General features: G+C 42.9%; 1 protein-coding gene across 1 annotated transcript in view; it reads left to right on the top strand.

Moving 5' to 3' along the window:
* MOCOS (molybdenum cofactor sulfurase) overlaps nucleotides 1-22,327 on the top strand; it is a 175,657-nt gene that overhangs the window by 39,380 nt on the left and 113,950 nt on the right. Inside the window, exon 4 of the mRNA XM_084857561.1 lies at nucleotides 6,008-6,646. Coding sequence (XP_084713687.1) covers nucleotides 6,008-6,646 — 639 coding nt within the window. The remainder of the gene's footprint in view (nucleotides 1-6,007; nucleotides 6,647-22,327) is intronic.

Raw genomic sequence — 22,327 nt, 5'->3', positions numbered from 1 at the left:
CCACCTATATACAAATATTCTAGGCAGCGTACAAAGTTAAAAACACTTTAACAATAAAATCCAACAATAAAAACAACACAACGTAAAAATAGCATATAGCAGTCAACAAAGAGGACTGAGAGTTCTAAAAAGGGAAGGCCTGCCAGAATAATAGAGTCTTTAATTCCCTCTTAAAACTTTCAAAGAGGTCGGCTGGTGCATTTCAACCAGCAGGTCGTTCCACAACTGAAGGGCAGCAAAGGAAAAGGTCCTCTTTATAATGCCATCGATATGCACGGTACTGTTATACAGAGAAACAAAAAGTCAGATCCCTGCCCTATTGTCAGGAGCACCCTAGCGGCCTCTTTCAGTACACTCCAATAGCCAACTCAAGACACAGACGAAAGGATTCTTTTCAAGGCTTTAATCCTTTTACAACTTAATGACTCTTTCAGATGCTAATCACCAGTGAGTAAGCAATGAACACCAGAGTAGCCTATGCTCCGAATAGGCAGTTGTTCCCCGTTTGAAAGAGAATCACTTGAAGACCCTGAACTTATGGGCTAGGGAGAGATCCTCCCTCTTTCCCTTGGGTCCACGGGAGGCGGCCGTTGCTTGCGCGCCAAACGGGCGCTGTGCCTCCTTTCCGTGCCCTCCATCGCTCGTCACTCCTTGCGTCTGCGTCGAGTGTCTAGCAAGCCCCCCCACCACACTTTCTCACTGCTAGGATCACTATCTCAGGAATGCTGGCAGGAGGAATCTCTGCCAGCTGCAGTGCCTGTGAGGGGTGAGCTGGCTCCTCTCCCACAGATTGCTGTTCCTCCTCAGAATCAGAACTGCTCTGGGGCTCTATCTGCTCAGTTTCCACCCTGACACCTATGGTGTATGCAGGCCAAAACATTCAGCGCATGCACGAGGAAGAGAATGTGGGCAAGGATAACAGAAGGAAACTTAGGAGCACATGTAACTGCACTAATACAGGGAGCTTGTTATGACTGTGACCAATGATTCCATACTCTGAACTGTAATATTGTGCTGTTTGCAGATCTCAGATTTTCGGAAGCACTTAGATGGGCTCAGTGTCCAAAATCATATCCAGGCTACTTGACTCAAACTTGAGCTGTTCATTTCGGCAAGAGTGAATGCTAAAATAAACTTGTCCCGGCTCTTGGAGGAATCGTCCTCCTAAGGAGATTAGGCAGATTTAGAGGTTGATTTTTGTATACAAGGATTATGCAAAAACAGCATTGAAGAATGCGTTTGTTAGCAAATCCCAGTTGCAAACTAGTTTTGTACTAAAAAAAGAAAAAAAGGGGGGGTTGCAAGGAATTGATTTGAGCCTGAATTAACTCATTACTTTTTTAAAAGGGGGGGGGGATCACAAGTCTCTTTCTAAAAATGAAATTCTTTTTGCTTCAGAGATAATTGCAAGATTTTATATGTCTAGGTAGAGAAATAGCAGACCTAAATTTTTGCCGAGTAAGCTGGAACACTGTTGAATGCCAGTCTGCAAAGCGAAACACTTAACCATCGCAGATACAGCTGTGCCCATTAGGAGGATGACAAGGCTAGGAGAGACGCATGTTACTAATCTTTCAATTTAATGGTACAGTGTTTCCTTTGAAAAGGTGATGTTCTAATTGGTGGATAAGTTGAATGCAGATGGAATAAATTGGAACAGTAAAATATAGGTTTGCGGGAGACATAAAAACATGTGGTCTGACATTTGATGCTGATGGAAGAGGGAAATGTTCTTCAGCGTGTCCTATTATTAAAGAATGAAGTTGGGCAGTAGAGTAAGGCACACACACCTAGTTCAGTTGTAGCAGCAGGAAGGATGCAGATCAAATGTTGTAATCTTTGTGAAGTTATAAGGAAATCTGGAATTATATACCCACTGGGTATATGCCTTTCAAGGGCATGAGCTTAAAGCCTTATTCTTAATCTTTGTGCACTCTAAACGATGATGGGTTTGTTCTTCAAGATTCTCTTATATTGTACCCACCGTGTGGTTGGCCACTTTAAAGTATTCTGAATTAAAATTCAATTCCTTCTACATTGGTGCAGCTGTACTGAATGCTAAGGGCAAAGGGAACATTGGAAGCATTGCTAGTGTCATGTTTGATCGTTCTCCCCCTTTGCAATAAACAAAACAGAGACTGAGTTCCAGCTATTACGGCTTTATTATGCTAACGACGAGCCTTTCCACAAAGCACATTCAAGGAGGCTCTCAAACTGTCCCAGGCTCTAAATGACTATTCTAAGATCTCTGTTAGGGAAGACAATCTGCAGAGTAGTGAAATTGCAGGCAGTTTGCCTGCGGACACCGACGGTCAAACCTACCTAATGGTGATGCACCTCCCTTAGGGCAGCTCCCTTCTATGTTGGCTTCTAAGAGTCGCTATCCTGGCAGAGCGCCTTAGCTCCATCCTGAACTCCACCTACTTTGACTTGTGATGCACTCTGGCTTCTCTCAAATTGCGCCCTTCTTCTTCCTTGGAAACTTGGGTTCCCATGGTGGGCAGGGAATGCGGTGACTTGGCCTGGGCCATCTGTTTGTCAAGGCCTTGGGAAGATTCTCTCTCAATGCCTGGAGGATCTGGGAGGTTCCTCCTCCATCCTCTGATCTAGCTGTTCCAGATCTGATTCAGAATCAAGAGTCCTCAGAAATGTCAAGGGGCCTGGGCTCAACTCTGACAGCTAGAAAGGGAGCTCCTGGGTTCATCATTTTCACCTGAGGACCAAGAGTGTCTTTTATCAGCTTAGAATGAGTTGTACATGGGGCTACCTTTGAAGATGGTCCAGAAACTTCAGTTAGTTCAAAACAGAGCTTTTAGGATACTAACTGGGACTGGCTGATATAATCATGTGATGCTAATGCTTCATCAGCTGCTCTGGCTTCCAGTCTATTTCCGAGCCCAATTCAAAGTGTTGGTGTTGACCTTTAAAGCCCATTAAATGGCTTGCGACCAGAGTATCTAACGGAACATCTCCTCTTGTATGTACCTGCTGGGGCCTTTAGATCATCTTTGGAGGCCCTCCTCTGGGTGCCCCACTGAAGGTAAATAGGCAGGTGACCTTCTCAGTGATGGCACTTCGTGTATGGAATGCCCTTCCAAAGAGGTTCACCTGGCGTCTACATTGTTAACTTTTCGGAGTCAGGCAAAGGCGTTTCTTTTCTCCAAGGCATTTTAGAAACCAAGTTCTAGATTTTTTCTGGCTGTTTTATCTATTTCTGTGCCGCTTGTTTTGTTTTGAATTTTATTCTTTTAAATATTTGTATTATATTTTATGTTTTTAACTAATTGTATGGCATTTTACTCTTTTAGCTGTTTGTGATCTTCCCTGAGAACGTTGGTTACTGGGCAGATTAAAAATATAATTAATAAATAACAACAATAATAATTAAACTAAATTATTTATTTTAAAATATTTTTACTCTGCCTTTTCATCCATGTTGATCCTCCTCAGCTAATAATAAATCTTTCATAAAGGAATAAAAGCAGATTAAAATATTGTGAAAAAATACTGATAAAATTCAAAAAGAGTAGCAACTGTCAAGGGCTCCTTGGAGGGCTCTCAGTCTAATCCAATAGCCAAGTCCAGACACAGACAAAGGGATTCTTTTCAAAGCTTTATTCTTCTTTTACAACTTAACAGCTCTACAGGTAGCAACTAGATCTGAGCAGCAGCATCCCTATGCCCTAACTTAGAACAGTTGGTCACCGTTTGAAGGGCAAATACTGGCAGACCCCTGAATATAAGGACTAGGGAGAATCCCTCCCCTTTTCCCTTGGATCCTCTGGGCACAACCGTTCTTTGAGCGCAAACCATTTGGCGCCGCTCTCTGCGTCTGCGCCACGCATCCCCCCCAGTCTGCTATCTGTGCTGAGTCACTCCCTGGACTGCTTTCTAAACTAGGAATGTGGGTGGGAGGAAGCTCCGTCAGCTGTTGGTCCTGGGAAAAAAGGAGCACGCTCCTCTCCCGAAGGAGCGACTGCTCTTCCTCAGCATCAGAACTACTCTGGGATTCTATGGGCTCAGTGTCCACCCTGACAGCAACAAAACCAGAAATAAAGCCCCATCGGTTCCTTTCCACTCAGGCCAAAATCATGCTGAAATAACTGTCTGAAGGAAGATAGGAAGGGAGCCAACCAGATATTCCAGGGCAAAGAATTCCAAATCGTGGGTGCAACCACCAAAGAGGTCCTGTCCCTTGGCATACCTCAACTGGTCATTGGGATAAAGAGCAAGTCCTCCAATAAAATTCTAAATGTATGAATGGGTTTGTATGGAAGGAATAAGTCCTTAATATCCAGGTCCCAAATGGTTTAAGGATTTAAAGGTCCAAATTCCAATTTTGAGTTGGGCTTGGAAACAGATTGGCAACAAATGAAGATGAACAAAACAGGCAGTACCTGATTCTGAGCTACTGCGTTCTGCTCCCCTGAAACTACCTAGTGCAGGGGAGGGCGGCTTCTGGCGGGTGGGCCTAACCTGGCCAGCAGAGATTGCCCATCTGGCCCACAGAGGATTGGGGGAGTGGTGGCAGCGCACTCATCCACCTCTTGCAGGAGCATCTGCAAGTGCCGTACAAGTGGGCTTCGCTCCTCATTCACCTTCCCTGCATGGGGAAGGCAAAGGGTAAGCGAAGCTGAGCTTTGCTTGCCCTGAGACCTCTGCCCAATGGGAGAAGGCATGGGGTAGGCAAAGTGGCTTGGCTGAGCACAGGCCTTGTTCAATAGGAGAAGAGCCACCTACAGCAGAGCCGGTTTACGGCAGATGCGCCTGGAGGGTTGCCTTTCCAACACACCTGCCAGGAACCAAATGACATCAGGGTGTGTGGCCATGCCCTCTTGATGTCGAGGCGAATGGCCATGCCCCCTGGCATCATTCGTTCTGCAGGGTCATCCAGCCCCCACCCCATTCTTGACCTAGTGGGTCCTTTGCCTTATTCATCTGTTGTCTTTATATCCCACTCTTCATCCAAGAAGCTCAGGGTGGTGTATGTGGTTCTCTTCCTCCCAGGTTATCCTCACAACAGTCCTGTGAAGTATATTAGGTTGAGTGAAGGTGACTGGCAAAGGTCACCCAGTGACTTCATGGCTGAGTGTGGATTTGAACCTGGGTTCTGGTCCAACACTCTTAACTACTCTCCATCCCAGGATTTTGCCAATGAATCTCAGGGTGTGATTCTCAGAAGACCTGAAACTCTATGAACCAGGATCTAGCTTATATAATGAAAGCTTATATTGCATTATATTTGTTTAGGTGTCAGAGAATGCTTAGTTGTATTTCTGCAAGAGACTAATGTGTCCTCCCTTTAGGATTCTTTTTCCCCATATTGAAGTTGTTGCCGGCTTTATTTATTTTTTGTTAGGAATAGATGACATTAGTATCAGTGAAGTTTCAGTGTTTTGTTTTTTCAATGGAAAGTAGCCTCAGGATGCTGCAAATTGAGTGGTGGTGGTGGTATCCTGTGTGCCATGTAGTTTGGCCCATAATTTAACAAACTGAGCTGAACAATTTGGTAATGTATAACATTCCCCTCTATTCATGGAACATAGAATGTGGGGCTACACATCTTGTTTGCTTAGATTTTCGTTTAGATTAAGGGTGTCAAACCTCTTTCACCCCAAGGGCCAGTTTCCATTTTGGAGACACCAAAGGCCCCACCCACCCATTTATGGATACCAAAAATACCAGCGTATTTTAACTTAACGATCCTACTGCCTGTGACTAAGCCTTAGGAGAGGCCTTTCAACCTTTTAGAATGGGGGGAAATGTGCAAAAGCTGAGAAACCACCAAATGATCAGTTCTCAGGGAAAATGGGGTGGGCCAAAGAAAGGGGGCGTGGCCATCTGGGGAACCACAGCAGGCCAGATTTGGCCCACAGGCCTGAGGTTTGACATCCCTGGTGTAAGTGCTGGAATAAGGTGCAGTAGCCAAGAAAAATGTCTCAGTAGTATAAAATGAGGAGGGAGGAAATACCTCTTCAATGTTGCGGTTTTCCTTCTTCTTTTGCAGGATATTACAGCATTTCAATACAACTGTAGAAGACTACTCTGTCATTTTCACTTCAGGAAGTACAGCTGCACTCAAACTCCTCGCAGAGGCTTTCCCTTGGACGCCTGAAACTTTGGAGGACCCTGGCAGCCAGTTTTGCTACCTCACTGACAGCCACACATCTGTGGTAGGCATGAGAGGGATCACTGCTACCATGAATGTCCCATTTGTTCCTGTGAAAGCAAGGGATATGTTGTCAGGGACAAATAGCATAGTGGCTGAAGAGAAGAGCTGCAGAACACCTCACCTCTTCTGTTATCCTGCTCAGAGCAATTTTTCAGGCACGAAATATCCCCTTGCATGGATAGAACAGATAAAATCTGGAAAGCTTTGCCCCATCAAGGCCCAAGGGAAATGGTTTGTACTCTTGGATGCAGCAACTTATGTCAGCACCTCGCCATTAGACTTGAGCATTCATCAAGCGGATTTTGTGCCCCTGTCATTCTATAAGATGTTTGGATTCCCCACTGGTTTAGGTGCGCTGTTGGTAAAGAATGAAGTTGCTTCTTGCTTGAGGAAAGCCTATTTTGGAGGTGGAACTGCAGCTGCCTACCTAGCAGAAGAGGATTTCTATTCACCAAGGCCATCAGTGGCTGAAAGGTAAAAACATAAAGCACAATATCTTAATCGTCCTCAAGTATTCTTTTGTTATACAAGTTCCCAGTCCCAGTGACTAGCTCAGTTTAGATAACATGTACCTGATCCTCCAAACCATAGTTTAGACAATAGGAATTTGCTGCAGGCTTGTACACTATTCTCTTGTTTTTTTTCCTGTGTACTAATTCCTTCCTCCCTTTCCTGGTTTGCATAACCACAGTTTACCATGATATCAGAATCAGGCAAACTCCAGTTACTGCTAACCATGGTTTGATGTGGGTTTGTAAAGTATGTTTTTAAAGCAATCCTGGTTAGTTTGTTCAGTTTGGACATCCTAGCAATCTATGGCTGTTCAAATCAGGATTGGAGGAAGAATAATGTGACATCTGAACTGAGGCATTGCCCCTGTGTCTTGACGCTTGGAATTGCTGTAAGTGAAATTCGTTTGAAAAACATTAAAAAACTGTGAAAAGATGGTGATGTAGTATTACATGAGAGCTATGATGGCAGTTGTGTATTGCATTGAAAATTGCACTGAAAGTATATTAACAGTCCCAAATCCACACTCAACAAATCACAAAGGTTTGCATAACTACAAGTTCCATTGAGATATCCAAATTCTAGTTTATGTAATCTGCTAATTGCCAAAAGTCAAGTTAAGATGTACAACATCCGGTGTATGTCACTTGCGAGCCATTTCCCCCCACTGGTTCCCTAGCACTGAAATTGTTCAGCCATTTTTACTGCATTTCCCGGCTTTGCTGTGGCTGCAACTGCAGTGTACTTCTCCTTCTGTGAGTTAACATTTCATAATGATCTCTAAAAGAGCAGTTAGTCAATATGCAAGCTGTTGTGTGCTCTTCACGTCCAAGGATAATAATCTGTCTTAATCTGTGTTCTGGTTCAATTTTGTAAATTACATTATCTGGATTCATACTAGAATTACTTCTGAAATTCAGGGGGGAAATGGATTTCACTTAGGAATATTGTAGCGCAGGATACCGATGGGCAATCTGATCCCTCCCCCCCCCCATGCTTTAAATAAATGTGCATACAGCATGTTTATATATTCACAATACCTGCATCTTCATGATAGTTCAACTCTTTTGTGTTGTACTGTCTGTTGTCTCGTAGTATTTTAATCCTTGGATGCCCAATCTTTTTTCTCATGACTAAATATATGTATGCTAGAATGCCTGTTTGTTTTTGCAGATGTAAGAATACAAACCCATGGCGCATTTCCAGTGCAAGGAAAACGTGTGTGTGTGAAAGATCAAGGACCTTTTAGCTGAAGTGAGCAATTAACCAAGTTGAAGAAATGGCAGTATAAGCTGACCTGATTAATATTTAAATAGGCAGATAGATTTCCCACAGAAATCCCATGCTCATACTTGGGAAAATGGATCTTCTGGTGTGTTTCGCACTTACTCTTCCAATACTCCTTGGTAAAGTACTGTAATGTGCTCTAGGGAGGCTTGAGTATTCCTGTGCTCGTCCCCAAAGGGACTGAGGTGTGGTGAGCATTCAAAGCAAATACTCACAAAGCCTTGGGGGGTGTTGAGAAGCGGTTTTCCACTGCTGCCACTGCCTCCTCCTTCCACTGCAGCAAAACATACTTTGGGGCAGGTGAAGGGAATGGCAGGAATAAGAATGAAGTGTGCCTTCAATTTTAATTGAGAGAAAAGGGGTCAAACTACATATTATGTTAATTGTGTAACATGTAACTGAAGGGTTTTTTTTACTCTAGACTAGGTGTGCTGATTCAGATCAGGACCACTGCACACTGGAGGGGAGGATTAAACCTCCCCCACTGCTTTCTTCCCCAAATCCTCCGCCCCGCCCACGCAGGGATTAAAAAAAGAAAGAAAAAAGCCTCCATGGATTCCAATGGAAACTTTCTTCTTTTTTTGTTAACCCTTTCCCCCTACACATGATGGGGAGGAAGGATAATTTCAAGAAGCAAAAGGTGGGGGGAAGGTTTAATCCTCTCCTGGCATGCGGTGGTCCTGATCTGAATCGGGGTTGTATGTACTGGCTCTAGAGTAAAGAAAAAGGTAATCCTCAGCTAAACACTATGCAACTAAAGTAATGTGTAGTTCAACCCTCAGCTGTCAGAATTCTGGGAAACACTGTGTTAAGGTAGGTGTATATTTTGAAGTTCCTAGATAAGCCCAGCCATCTGTTAGCTCTTTGTTTAAGCAGTTGCCTTCCCTACTTTTAAAAGATAGTCTTGCATTCCTCCATAAGAGGAGAAGGTCATGGCACATGTATAGCAGCTGTGTAGCTGATGAACGCTGTTGGTGCTTGATGCCTTCTTGCTGGTTGGTTAACAGAAGGGTCTGTGCTGGAAGCTTTGGTTACACATTGAAAGGTCAGAAGGAGCACTGACATCTGATATTACCAGCCACACAGCATGTTCTGCAGAACTTCTCCGGTTGTACAAAGTTGTATGGAGCTAAAGTTTATCTCCTGGATGACTTCAGAGCGTTTAAGCCTCCTTAGATGCATTCCTTAAAACTGTGGGTAAGAATGTGTAGTGATACGAGTCTGACTGATTTGAGCAGCTTTTGCCCTGTGAATGCTCTATATTCTAGATTTTGTCCATCAGTGTTTGATTCCTTTTCATGAACATCCTCTTAGGCAGGGTTTTTATGTTGTCAGTGATGAAAGGCAGTTGATAAGTGTTCAAAATATACATGGATCAACTTTACATTGACATTTGTTAAGAACCTGTATACTTCCAAAATCCTCCATCTCCAAAAATTGGCCTCATGTCTCTCTCACAGGCATCGAATGAAATGGCTCAGGGAGCTGGGTATATATCTAATAGCAATCAGTGCTACAACTCCCCTCTCCACTTCACCCCCCGCACCAAAGTAACTAATCTAATCTAGTGCTGGAGTTGCCAGCTGAAGGCCTAGCCTGCTCTTGTGCCTTTAACCGTGGCTTGCTTTGCAGAAATCAGCAAGCAGACCTTTGCACAGCATGGAGGTAGCGCTGCCTGCTAAAGTGCTTGGCCACGTCATTGATTTACATCTAGTTGGCTGTCCATGGCAGCACAGTACAGTACCCAAAACAAAAGGTATCATTAGGGTCCTCTAGATGCTGTCTGAACCTGTTGACTTGTCTAGGAAGGAATGCTTCAGGATTGGCCAGATTTCCTGCCAAGGCTCTGGATTGGCTAGTTCAGTTCAAACGTACCCTTCTGAGTTCATCGGCTGGGTGGTGACATAGTGATCAGGCAGCCATTTGCACATTTCCATAGTGACAGGGAGCCCCTTCCTTTAATCTGATCAGTGGAGGAAGTACATCCACACTGGCTCTGGCCCCTCTGTGGCTATCCAGAGCCTCGTTGACATTCCATACTGCTGCTTTTGGAACCAAAATGGATTCTTGAACCAAGGTAATGCCAATGAGCTACATAGCATCAGGTTATCAGGTACAGTACTGAGCTTGGCTTTCAGGGCAGGCGGGTGTGGGCAGCGTGGCCTTGGTTATGCGGATTCCATCTCCCTGATTAGGTACTCAACCTACCCATGGTGTACCACGAGACAGGATTAAATGTTATTGGCTATGTTAACATTGGTTTTAGATGCAGCTCAGAAAGCATCCCACGAAAGGTTGAGCCTAGTTTTCTGCAAGTTGAATGCATTCCAATGCCCAGACCCTCCTTGTATACAATGGAGACCATGCAGGAGGATTGTAGAGAAGAAATGGAATTGGAATTAGATTTGCTGAAGCATTTCCCTTCAGGAAATGTTATTGCCATCCAAGGAGGGATGAATCTGTCAGTTTCTGTTTCTCTCAGTTTTTCTTTTTCTAATCTTACATTCAGTTCATCCTGAACTATGAAATTCTTTGAGATTTTCATGGGTATTTTATCTGTTTGCATGAAAAATCATATGCATTTTGCTGCATATTTCTCATACTGTATGCATTTTTGTATAGAATTTTGCCTAATATATACATTTTTAAGCAACTGTCAAAATAGGATGCATTTTAAATTATATTTTCACTAATATATGCATTTTTGTATGCAAATTTCCCTAGTATGTGCATTTGGGTATGGATTTTTATGGTAGATCTCCATTGCAAAATTCAGAGAAATGTGAATTTTGGTGGTTAACTGAGTTTCAGTTCACATATAGGTTCAAAAGTGCTAATTTAAGTAAGATTGCATTAAAATGCAAACCAAACAAATGCCACCCCCACCATCCCAATTGCCTTCTACTTGGGTACCAATATTTTCTCCTGTAGTGATAGTCCCAGGGGTTAAAATGGAGACATAGGGTCACATACTACAACATTACTCCAGTCCCTGCCTTCTAGTTGTCTTTTGGGCACTGCTGAAGGTGCTGGATTTGATGTCTTAACATTCTTAACCCCTTAGAGCCTGCCTTTCTACTCCCATGAGCTTGTTTTTCATTCTCTGTGTTCAAAGTATAGTATATTCGTAAGTCAGCTTGTCCCTCAGTTCTTATATTTGACTAATAAGGTCAGTTGGGCAATCCCTGTTAATAATAAACCTTACTTTTACTATGGAAGCCAGAATCATGGTTCAGGTGACTTGAAGGCTACTTCCACACTGAGGTCTTTTAGTCACTGTTCCGTGTGAGCAGGAAGTGGAATTAAAACACGAGTTTCACATGGCATTGAACACTCTTTACCCCATTAGAATGCTCTATTCCTGTACACATAGCAAAGGAGGGAAATGTATGTGTTTTAAAAGTAATGAGGAGAAGGGTCCACTTCCTGAGTTATATGTTTTTCAGAGAATTGGTGAATGATCTTAGAGAATATTCTCGGATCTCAGAGAATATCCGGTTGTCCACTGGATTGAAAAACTCTTAATTTCCAGACTTTGTGGGCAACACGCGCAGAATCCACATTTATGTCCTACGATATTCTGAGGACGAGACATTCCATGGACCAGGGCTGTATGAACCAATCTGTCTGCTAAATTACATGTTCTATTGAATCCCACAAGTGGAAGCCTACTGTACCCTGGAATGTCCTGAACCAAGTGCCAGGGTTTATGAATAATGTCTAATAACCTGGGATAAATCGTTAAATTCCAGAGACCAATCTGTCGTTCCTGGAATTGGTCCAAGAATCAAAAAGGGACTGTCTGCTGGTCATGTCAGCTCTAGATGTAGACAGGAAAATAACCCACTTAGGGAAACCCCTGCGTGCCAGTTCTCTAGAAAATTGATCCTTTTAAACATAGAAATTGGTGATAGGGAAGGTTGGTTTTAGAGATGCCTAGGGTGAGTACCGAAAAAATGTAATATGGAATTTGTGTCAGTAGGTCCCCCCCGCATCTTTTATTGTGAATTTTTACAAAACAAAACAAACCAAAAACATAAGAAAACCTAAAAAAAATAAAAAAATACAACATGTTCTAAAATCCTCAGTTTCAAATATTACAATATTTGAGAAAGAAAAAAGTAGGTTACACATAAACTTCAGTAAAAGCAGACGAAATATCCACATATAAGTCAATCTGTAAGTTACGCCTATATAGCACACTTTCAAATGTCGCTAGCGTTATTAAGTCTTCAGTCCATTTCATTATAGGTGGTGAGCTTTTATTCTTCCAGTATCGTAGTATCAGTCTTTTAGCAACCACAATGGGGCGAAAAATCCATTTACACTGACCATGTGTTACATTCCAAGAAGCAGGTAAATAATTTAACAGAACATTTACATCAGTAAATATTAAAGAGCTTTCCAATACAAAATTTATCCATATAATAACTTCCTCCCAAAAGGAGGCAACCATTGGGCATTTCCAAAACATATGAATAAAAGAAGCATTGACTGCATTACACCTCCAACAATTAGCCAAATTTGACAAACCTTTATTAAAAAGACATTGTGGCATCCAATAGACCTGAAACTAAAGTTTTTGCTGAATAAGGTGTAACCAAAGATCCATTGAAATGTCTGATACAAACACCAAAATGGCAGTCCAATGATTAAGCAAAATAGGACGTTCCAATTCCCTATTCCTTTCCTGCCATAAACCTCTTGTGTCATATTTATTCGTTGATAAGAAATGTTTGTAAACATGAATCGTAGGTCGATATATCTGATCAGCTTCAATAAGTATTTCCAATAGTGAAGGAGGCTCCGAGGCAGTAAAAGCAGCAGGACTGAATCTAGATACCAACTGCCATTCAGCTGTAGCAGGCAAATCAAATTGATCTTGCAAAGTTGAAAATAACAAAAACTCATCATCAGCTCCCACTAATTGATCCAGAGTAAAGATCATTTTACCTGTCCAGATCTGCCATAAAAACATTTTCTTGCCAATTCTTAAATCAGAAATGTAATATGGAATTTCTGTCAGTAGGCTTGACAAAACCCTGCACACAAATCACAAATCCTGCCTTCACTGATATAGACCATAGCATCCTCAGACAGGTCATGTGATATGTAAATTTTATGTCCCCATCGATGGAATTGATCCAAGCAAAAAAATTCTGAATCTCAGAAGACTGAGTGAACCCAATAAAAATATCATTGATATAATGACCATAGAATTTAAAGTACTTCTGATCAGGGTTGATGGAAGCATTCAAAATGATGGATCATTTTAGTTCTGTAATGAAAAGATTGGCAATGCAGGAGTGGCTGGGCTGTCCATAGCCACATCTTTAATATATAAAAAGAACTGAAAATAATTATATTCAAACTGAAAATAATTATATTCTACGATGATATCCACTAGATCCAATTAAAAAAATGGGTAGGCGGATTGGCTGTAGGACAAGACTTCAAGACACCTTCCACAGTAGATCTTGCTCCTTCATAGGTATTGATTGGCAGGGAATTGACACCCAATGTAATCAAACATGTGGCTTTATTTATTTTTATGTTATTTTATTATTTATGTATTTATTTTATTTATTACATTTCTATACTGCCCAATAGCCAGTGCTCTCTGAGCAGTTCAGAACAATTAAAACCACAAAAATCAGCATAAAATACAATATAAAATTTAAAAGTCTATAACTACAGTATAAAAGTAAAACCAAAATTAAACCTAGCAGCAATGTGGGGATTTAAAGTACAATAACAGATTTACAACAAGGGAACTAAAAGACTAAAATGCCTGTGAAAATAAGAAGGCCTTCACTTGGGGCCAAAAAAAGTACAATGTAGGTGCCAGGCAAGCCTCTCTGAGAAGCTCACTCCATAATCGGGGTGCCACAGCAGAAAAGACCCTCTTCTTGGTAGCCACCAGCCTCACTTCCTTTGGCAGGGGCTCCTCAAGAAGGACCACTGAAGGTGATCTTAGGATCTGGGCAGGTACATATGGGAGGAGACAATCCTTCAGGTAACCTAGCCCCAAGCCATATAGGGCTTTGAATGTTAATACCAACACTTTGAATCAGGCCCGGAAATGGACTGGCAGCCAGTGCAGCTGGAAAAGTACTGGCCTAATATGATCACATTGGCCAGTCCCTGTTAACAATCTTGCTGCCCTATTTTGGACCAGCTGAAGTTTCCAGACCATTTTCAAAGGCAGCCCCACATATAACACATTGCAGTAATCCAGACGAGAAGTTATCAGAGTATGGATAACTGTAGCTAGGCTATCTCTGTCCAGATAAGGGCATAGTTGGTATATCAGCCTAAGCTGATAAAAGGTGCTTCGCGCCACCATGTCCACCTGTGCCTTGAATGACAGTTCTGAATCCAAGAGAACCCCCAAACTATGAACCTGATCCTTTAGGGGGAGTGCAACCCCCTCCAGAATGGGTTGAACGTCACTTAGACAGGCAGATGAACCACTCACTAACAGTACCTCCATCTTGTCTGGATTGAGTCTCAGTTTATTGGCCCTCATCCAGTCCATTACTGTGCCCAGGCACTGATTCAGAACAGCCACTTGTTACTCAGGTCTCTTTTTGGGTTCCAGTGCTGGGAAGAAAGGGCTTATAAGGAAGCCATGAAACAGAATAGGAGTGAAACTTTGGTTCACAAGCAGAGCTGTCTTTCCTTGAGGGCCCATGGATTTGATGAAAAGGAGAACGAGCGAGCTGACATCCAAATATTGATGATGCCTCAGCCCACACCTCTGGATAACTTCCCCAGCGCTTTCATGTAGATGTTAAACAGCATGGGGGATAGAGCCCTGTAGAGTCCCATAGCATAGCTGCTGAGGCACAGGGCAATAATCCCCCAGCACTACCTTCTGGAATTGGCCATCTAAGTAGGATTGGAACCACTTCAGCACAGTGCCTCCAATTCCCAGCCCAGACAACCTATCCCGAAGGATACCATGGTCGATGATATTGAAAGCCGCTGAGAGGTCCAAGAGAATCAACAGGGTCGCACTCCCCCTGTCCCTCTCCCGGCAAAGGTTATCTCACAGGGCGATCAAGGCAGTTATCCATATTGAGACGCTGTACTTGTTGAATGAAATGTCCAGTGTCCCTAATATATGAATTAGCCGAGACTGGAAATAGAAAAGAATCTAAATACTGGGCTAATGGTTCCAGCAAGGAGCCAGATCCTGAAACAATCAGTCTGCCCAGGGATGGAAAGCCCTCTTTAAGAATTTTAGGTAGAGTATAAAACACTGGCATTCTGGGACAGTCCTTGATAAGAAATGTAGCTGTACTAATATCTACATAGCCCAATGCTAACACCTTCTGTACTCCAGTCTTAATAAATAATTGAATGTCATTAGTGGGATCTTTACTAAGAAGCTTATAATTAGTAGAATCACTCATTTGACATTGCACTTCCTGACAATAATGTGCGTTGTCCAGAACAACTATGGCTCCACCCTTATCGGCTGGTTTAATCATAATATTGGGGTTATGAGCCAAAGAATCAAGTATTCCTGTCATGATGGGATGAATTATGCCATTAATAATTTGGCTCAAACTTCCAGTATTATAATATTATAACTAAACCAGCTGATAAGGGTGGAGCCAAAGGAGAATATTTAGCGAAATAGAGATACATTGCTTACACAGACCACCATTACATACGATTAGAGAACGCCTTAACAGAATGAGTGTAGTCCCACTGACTTCACTGATTATATAACACATGTATTCACAAACACCACTGGATTGTACTGGACAGTTATACAAAACATATCTTTATTGGTTAAATGGAAATCCTGCAATTTATATCAGTACTCTAGGCGTATATCAATAAACTTAATTTGAGCCCTTCCTGACGCATTTAAATGGGACCACTTGATTCAGATATTGAACTGTACTTGTGGATATGTTTGCTAAAGTCTTATGCGATAACATTGTTTTCTGGAAAGGGATCAGGCTTCATTCATTTTGTAGAAGAGGACATCAAACAAAGGTTGCAACTGTAAACATGAGAATTGATTGTCCTTGCTGCTAGCCAATTGTGACATTACTAAGAAATAAAGAAAATTCAGTGAAGTGTTTCTTGACGTGCCCATGACAAAGGAGCACAGTACATTGTCTTCGCTGGCAGAAAAAAAAGAACAGGTTGACAGATTATCTTTCTGTGCCGGTGCATTACAAAAATGAGCTAATTAATTGTCAACATTTTTTCTTGTGGCTTGATTGTCACCAGTGTTGTACTGTGTGGAAGTTAGAGATGTTAACTGACCTATTCCTGAACTGTTGATCCCAATTGTCTTCAGCTTGGTACCGAAACCTACAAATATGCTGTATACAGGGGGTTTGGGGTTAGTGTCAGAGTGACCCAGAGCAGTATCACTGGCAAGTGACCAATATATGCATTCCTCAGCATTAGATAAGAAAGTACATGTCAAATGAGGATGCACCATTCTTTTGGTTCATGACATGGGCAATGTTTGAGTTCAGGATACAGTGACATTTGTAGAACTTGGTTTTCAACTGTAAATGTCCTGTCCTCTTCCTCTCTGGCTCATATGTATTTTTGAAAATGTGCAGACACCTCTGCTGAAGAATTGCTACATGCATATGATGCTTATGTAACTACTCTAGAAACCAAGGTAATGTTTAGAATTTAGAAATGCTTCCTAATGTCAGGCCACAGACTCCAGTTTTGACTCCAGTTACCCACTGGAGTTCAGGCTTTTGCACACACCCACACCCTCAATACAGGCTGCTCCTTCTTCCCTGCTGCTGCTAGCACTGAGGAAATCTGTATCATGATTGCTAGGGAAGAGGGGGAAGACAGAAGGCTCTCTACTCCTTCCCAGTGAGGAAAGTATGTGTGTATGTGTACGCACATGCGCAGACCCTGAGCCAGCATCACATGTGGCACTTGGACCAAAAAGGTTATACACCCCCGCAAGAGATCTTGGGCTGGCAGGCTGGCTGGCGGAACAAACTCCAAGAGTTCTGGTGGTGCAGGAGATTAGGTGCTGAGAGCTGGCTGCTGGAGACCCTAGTTCAAAACCCCCTTAGTGCCTTACACATCTTTTCCTCTGTACTCTAAATTGAACAGTTGTTGTATTTGTTCCATCCTTTATATGCAGACTGCTTTGGTATAGAATTGCCCCCTGAGGGCGAGGACACCATAGAGGAATACAAATAAACAGGCAGGCTAAATTTAGGGTGCTGGGTTGTCATCTTCCAGGTCCAGTGATATCTTAAAGTTTACAAGCACTAATGCAGACATTAAGCTGCTCCATTCAGTTCAATGGAGGAAATGGAATAGGTGCCATCTTATAGTGCCAAGATGGGGGGGGGGGCTCTCTGTTTCTGGACATATGTGATTATTCTTCAGGATCATTTTTAAGAACATAACAGCATAGGGCCATGCTAGATTAGACCAAGGGCCTATCTAGGCCAGCATTCTGTTCCCAGAGTGGCCAACCAGATGCCCAGATGGGAAGCCCACAAGCAGGACATGAGTGCAATAGCACTGTCCTGCTCATGTTCCCAGCAACTGGTATTGAGAGTCTTACTGCCCCTGCTACTTGAGATTATATATAGCCATCATGACTAGTAGCCATTGATAGCCTTACCTTCAACGAATTTGGCTAATCCCCTTTACAAGCTATCCAAGTTGGTGACCATCACTACATCTTGTAGCTCACTGGATGACCCCAGGTTCTACTATAATGAGAGAACTTTCTCCCTGCTATTTATACTTTTATATACCTCTATTATGTCCCCTACATTGTTACCTTTCCTCATAGGGTTGCTCCAGCCCCTTCATCATTTGGTTGCTTTTTTCTCCACCCTTTCCAGCTCTACAATAAATATCCTCTGGTAGATTCACGTTGATCCTTCTTCAGCAAAAGTTGTTCTTCTATATGCATCAAAATTTTAATCTTTAATAATACTTTTCACCAATTTACGTAGAGCAGATGTTAAGCTAACCAGCCTGTAATTTCCTGGATCCTGACCGGTTCTCTCTCTGTCTCTTTTTTTCATAATGCTGTTATATTGACCACTTTCTAGTCCTCTGGTATGCAGGCCAATGTTAAGGAAATGTTACATATTTTTCTTTAGAAAATCAGCAGTTTCACATTTGAGTTTTTTAAGTTGAATTCTTGGATGGATACCCTCTGGGCCCAGTGATTTGTATGCACTACCCTGAGCTCCCCAGCCCCCCTTTTTTCTCCACCCCAAGTGCTCAGTGGAATGCCAGGAAAGAAAGAAGATTAAAGGTGCTATGCGGCCCAGAGTAGCATAGGTGGTGCTGCCCCTCTGTTGCCACCCATGCACTCAACTGCAGTAGCACAGGTAACAGCTCCTCCTCCATCACCCACCAGTATCCAGTAAGCTCACGGACATAGTGGGGCCATGGAGGGCATGTTGCCCAGGGCTTCCTCAAAGCTGGAGGCAGTCCTGGTCACACACACACCCCCAACTGAAATAGGGCCCTAGGAAATGGATCCTCCTGCTCTTTCCATTTAGATGAATATTGCGTTCTAAACACCAGAGTGTCTCATTTGTATGTAAACATTTGTGGGGCTCTGAATCAGGGTGATAGTTTTTAAATTTTATTTGCAGACTAAACGTTTATCAAGTAACTGTATTCTAAGCAACATTTTCTTCTGTACCCCAAAGGGAATTATTGCTAGGGAATGCATCCTCTGGACTGCTTTTCTTATCATCAGCAGTAAAGTTTCCATCAAAGCAACAACACATTTAAATCCACATGGTATAAGGTAAATCATGCTGCTTTCCATCATGCTCCTTTCCATCAAAGCAACAACACATTTAAATCCACATAGTATAAGGTAAATCGTGCTCCTTTCCATCGAATTAATCTTTCCCAGATGCAAGAAAATTAGGTTTCAAACAACAGGGAATAGCAAATCTTGTCTGTTTATTTCTGATCAGGAAAGAGAAACAATGTAATTTGCCCCTTCTAATTAGTATGAAAAGCCTGTTTGGAGAGTGTCTTGTTTAGTGCTGGACCAATATCTGCAGGTGAACTGTTTTTTGACCATCCACAGAGGAGAGGGGTGGGGGGTGGGAGATGTCTGGCACTTACTTAGAATTCATGTCACAATAAGTGACATTAAGTGACAGCGGTTGGACTCGATGGTCTCGTAGGCCCCTTCCAACCCTACTGTTGTATGATTCTATGGAGTCTGAGGGCTGCTACATTGAACTTGGAAAACACACCTTGCTCAGCTCTCCGGTGTCTCTTCAGCCACTGTGCTTCCTGGAAAGCCCATGGGAGAAGGTGACATCATGACATCCTCTCAAGGAGCTTTCCAGAAAGTGCAGCCAGCCTTGGAGACTACTGAAGATATGCCAGAGAAGATCACAAAGCCTTTGTCTTTAAAGTTAAAACATCCTTTTAATGTAAAAACAAAACCCTCACACCACTCTCCTGTGTCTCTGCTGGCTGATCACGCCAGCTTTCGAAGTGCTGTCACTCCTAGGATGGGGAGGGGGCAGCCCTCTCCTTGCCCCAGGAGGGAAGGCAGAAAACTTTGAAAGCTAGCACCATCAGACAGTCAAGACTGCAAAGGCACCAGAGAGCAGTGTGAGGTTTTTTGTTTTTTTGTCAAGTTAAAAGGAAGAACCCACCTGAGCAGGGACAGTGCTTGAAAGAGCACATCATATCGGCCACCGTGATCCACACTTCCACAGCACTCTCCTTGCTGGTTTATGAATGCCCTTGGGAACCATGATATGGCATGTCATCATGTGGCTCCTCTGGGTATTCTGATACAACCCCCCCCCCCCCGAAACCTGCCTTGTGTTGTTACAAGCAGTTGCAATACTTCTTTTTTAAGTTAAAGAAGCAAAGGGTGTCAGGAATGCTCCTGCAGTCTTCTGAGCCCTCCAATAGCCAGAATCAACAGTCAGACAAAAGGGCTGCTTTCCAAAGCTTCATTTCCATTCAACCTAATGAGGCTTTGTTGTTGTTGTTCAGTCATTCAGTCGTGTCCAACTCTTCGTGACCCCATGGACCATAGCACGCCAGGCCTTCCTGTCCTGCGCTCTCTCCCGGAGCGTGCTCAAGTTCATATTCATTGCATCGGTGATGCTATCTAGCCATCTCATCCTCTGTCGTCCCCTTCTCCTTTTGCCTTCAGTCTTTCCCAGCATCAGGGTCTTTTCCAGAGAGTTTTCTCTTTGCATTAGGTGGCCAAAATAAGACAAAAGGAACAGCCTACCAAGGGTTTCTGAGGGTTAGGACATCAGTTGGTCTCCGTTTGGAGAAAAGCGCAGCAACTCTCTGAACTTAAGGAGTAGGAGGGGAAATCCTCCCCCTTTCCCATGGGGCCTCAGGGTGTAGCTGCTGACGTCGAGCCAGATGGGCTGAGCGCCTCAGCTCCGCTCCCGCAATCTCTCGCTTCCACCTGCGCCTCTCGTCTGAAAGCTCAAGTTGTCCCTCCCTTTCCATGCCAGGGGCAGTATCGCGCCCAGGAATGTGAGCGGGGGCTCCCCAGCTGCGCCTCTGAGACCTGAGGGGGTTCCTCTCCCACGGACACTATCTCTTCCTCAGAATCAGAGTTGCTTTGGGACTCTATGGGCTCAGATCCAACCCTGACAAAGGGGAGGAAAACTTTTAGCCCCCTCATAAAGTTAAGCATGGTAAGTGCAGCCAAAGCCTCCACCCCCCAAATTTCAGGGAAATCCCCCCCCCCCAGTAAGCAGCAGATAATTGTCCATTTTTGCATGGCCTGAGTGGACCCGCAAAACTTGGGGACAATTTTCAGCCCACTTTTAATCTTGCTGTTTAAAACATTTCTGCCTATTGCTTCCCCCCCAGCCCCCACCAACTAAAAACTAGGCTCTCACTGACTTTGGAAATGAGTGTACTTCAGTACTGAATAGGAAGTGATATTACTAAAATGGTGAGTGGAATATTTTGTGATACTAATACTATGCTTACAGCTGCCCACTTGCATTTGGAGAAAAGTGCAAAGGACAGTTCCCCAGGTATATGGCATACAATGAGCAATTCATTACATGTGCACATTATAATGTGGCTTTTCACACAAAAAAACCCCTTGGCTTTATGGTTGTCATAGTGACAGGTGGGCTTGGGCAAAGAGCCAGTGTCAAACTTACTGCTTAGTCATTAATCTGTCCAAATGGCCATGGTTCAGTCACTACCTTTGAGCCTAACCTTACTTTATAAGGTATTATTTGTTTATTTATTTATTGCATTTATATACCGCTTTTCTTCTCGCCGGCCTGGGCTTCTTCACTTCTGCCTTCTCTCAGGGCACACAGTCATGAAATAGTATACTGTAGTAAAGTGATGTATGCGAACCTGCTTCAGTGTCAGGACCATCAACTGGATCAGACACTCGGAAAAGATTTCCCCCTGAAATGGCAGATATGCCTAAATTAGTGTTGGGCTGAAGTATTCAGGTCAGCTGAATTGCATTTGTTTCAGGGGTGGGGCAAACATGCCCTGTGAAGATCATATTAATCGTCAGGGCAGACAAATGTTAGCTCAGGGAGATAAGATGGGAAGAGGGCCATTTCACCGGCTCTGCTGAAAGACTACTTAGTTTTTTCCTCTTCCCTCCCCATCCTGTTTCCTTGTGTGTTGTGTCTTCTTGAATGTAAGCCTGTAGGCAAGGAATGTCTTGTTTTACTGATTGCATATAAGCCGCTCTGGGAGGCTTTTTGGGCTGAGGAGTGGCATACAAATACTTGAAATAAATAAAAAAATAAACAATTGCCTGAAAAATACCAAATACTCCCCCCCACCAACTTTTGCAGGGGATGAATGGTCCTGCAAAAGTGGGTGGGAGGGATATTTGGCCCAGCTCTAGCCTAAACTGACTCTGTGTAAATAATTGTGGTGGAAAGAGGAAAGGCGGAAATGTTCACATTAATTTGTATTGTACTGGAAAGTGCCTCCCCCCATTCTCCACATCTGGTTTAAACTAGTCAATAACTCACTTTTTACATTTCATCCTTTAGCTTTCTCTGCGTGTCTAAATTAGTTAATTACCATATTTCACTGAACAATGACATAGATTTAAGAGCTTTCTACCAGGTTTGTGGATTTTGTCCCTGTGTTTTTTCGCCTGAAGCTGCTTTTTTGTGAAATAATCTGCATATAGTTAGCTTTCAAGATGTTCAGCAAGACATTTTAAGAAGACTTAGTTGCTGAGAAACTGTCACAGAGATGCGGGTCTTAGTATTATTGCTCGAAATTATATTTCAGGCAGGGTGATAAACAACATCATAATAACTTTACTCAGTTGTCATTAATTATAACTATAATCTAATCACAGATGGGGATTTTCCT

Source organism: Heloderma suspectum, chromosome 5, assembly GCF_057233095.1.
Source record: "Heloderma suspectum isolate Gila_16-S chromosome 5, 16-S_ref, whole genome shotgun sequence".
Classification (NCBI taxonomy): Eukaryota; Metazoa; Chordata; class Lepidosauria; order Squamata; family Helodermatidae; genus Heloderma; species Heloderma suspectum.
This window is presented reverse-complemented; position numbering and strand designations above follow the sequence as displayed.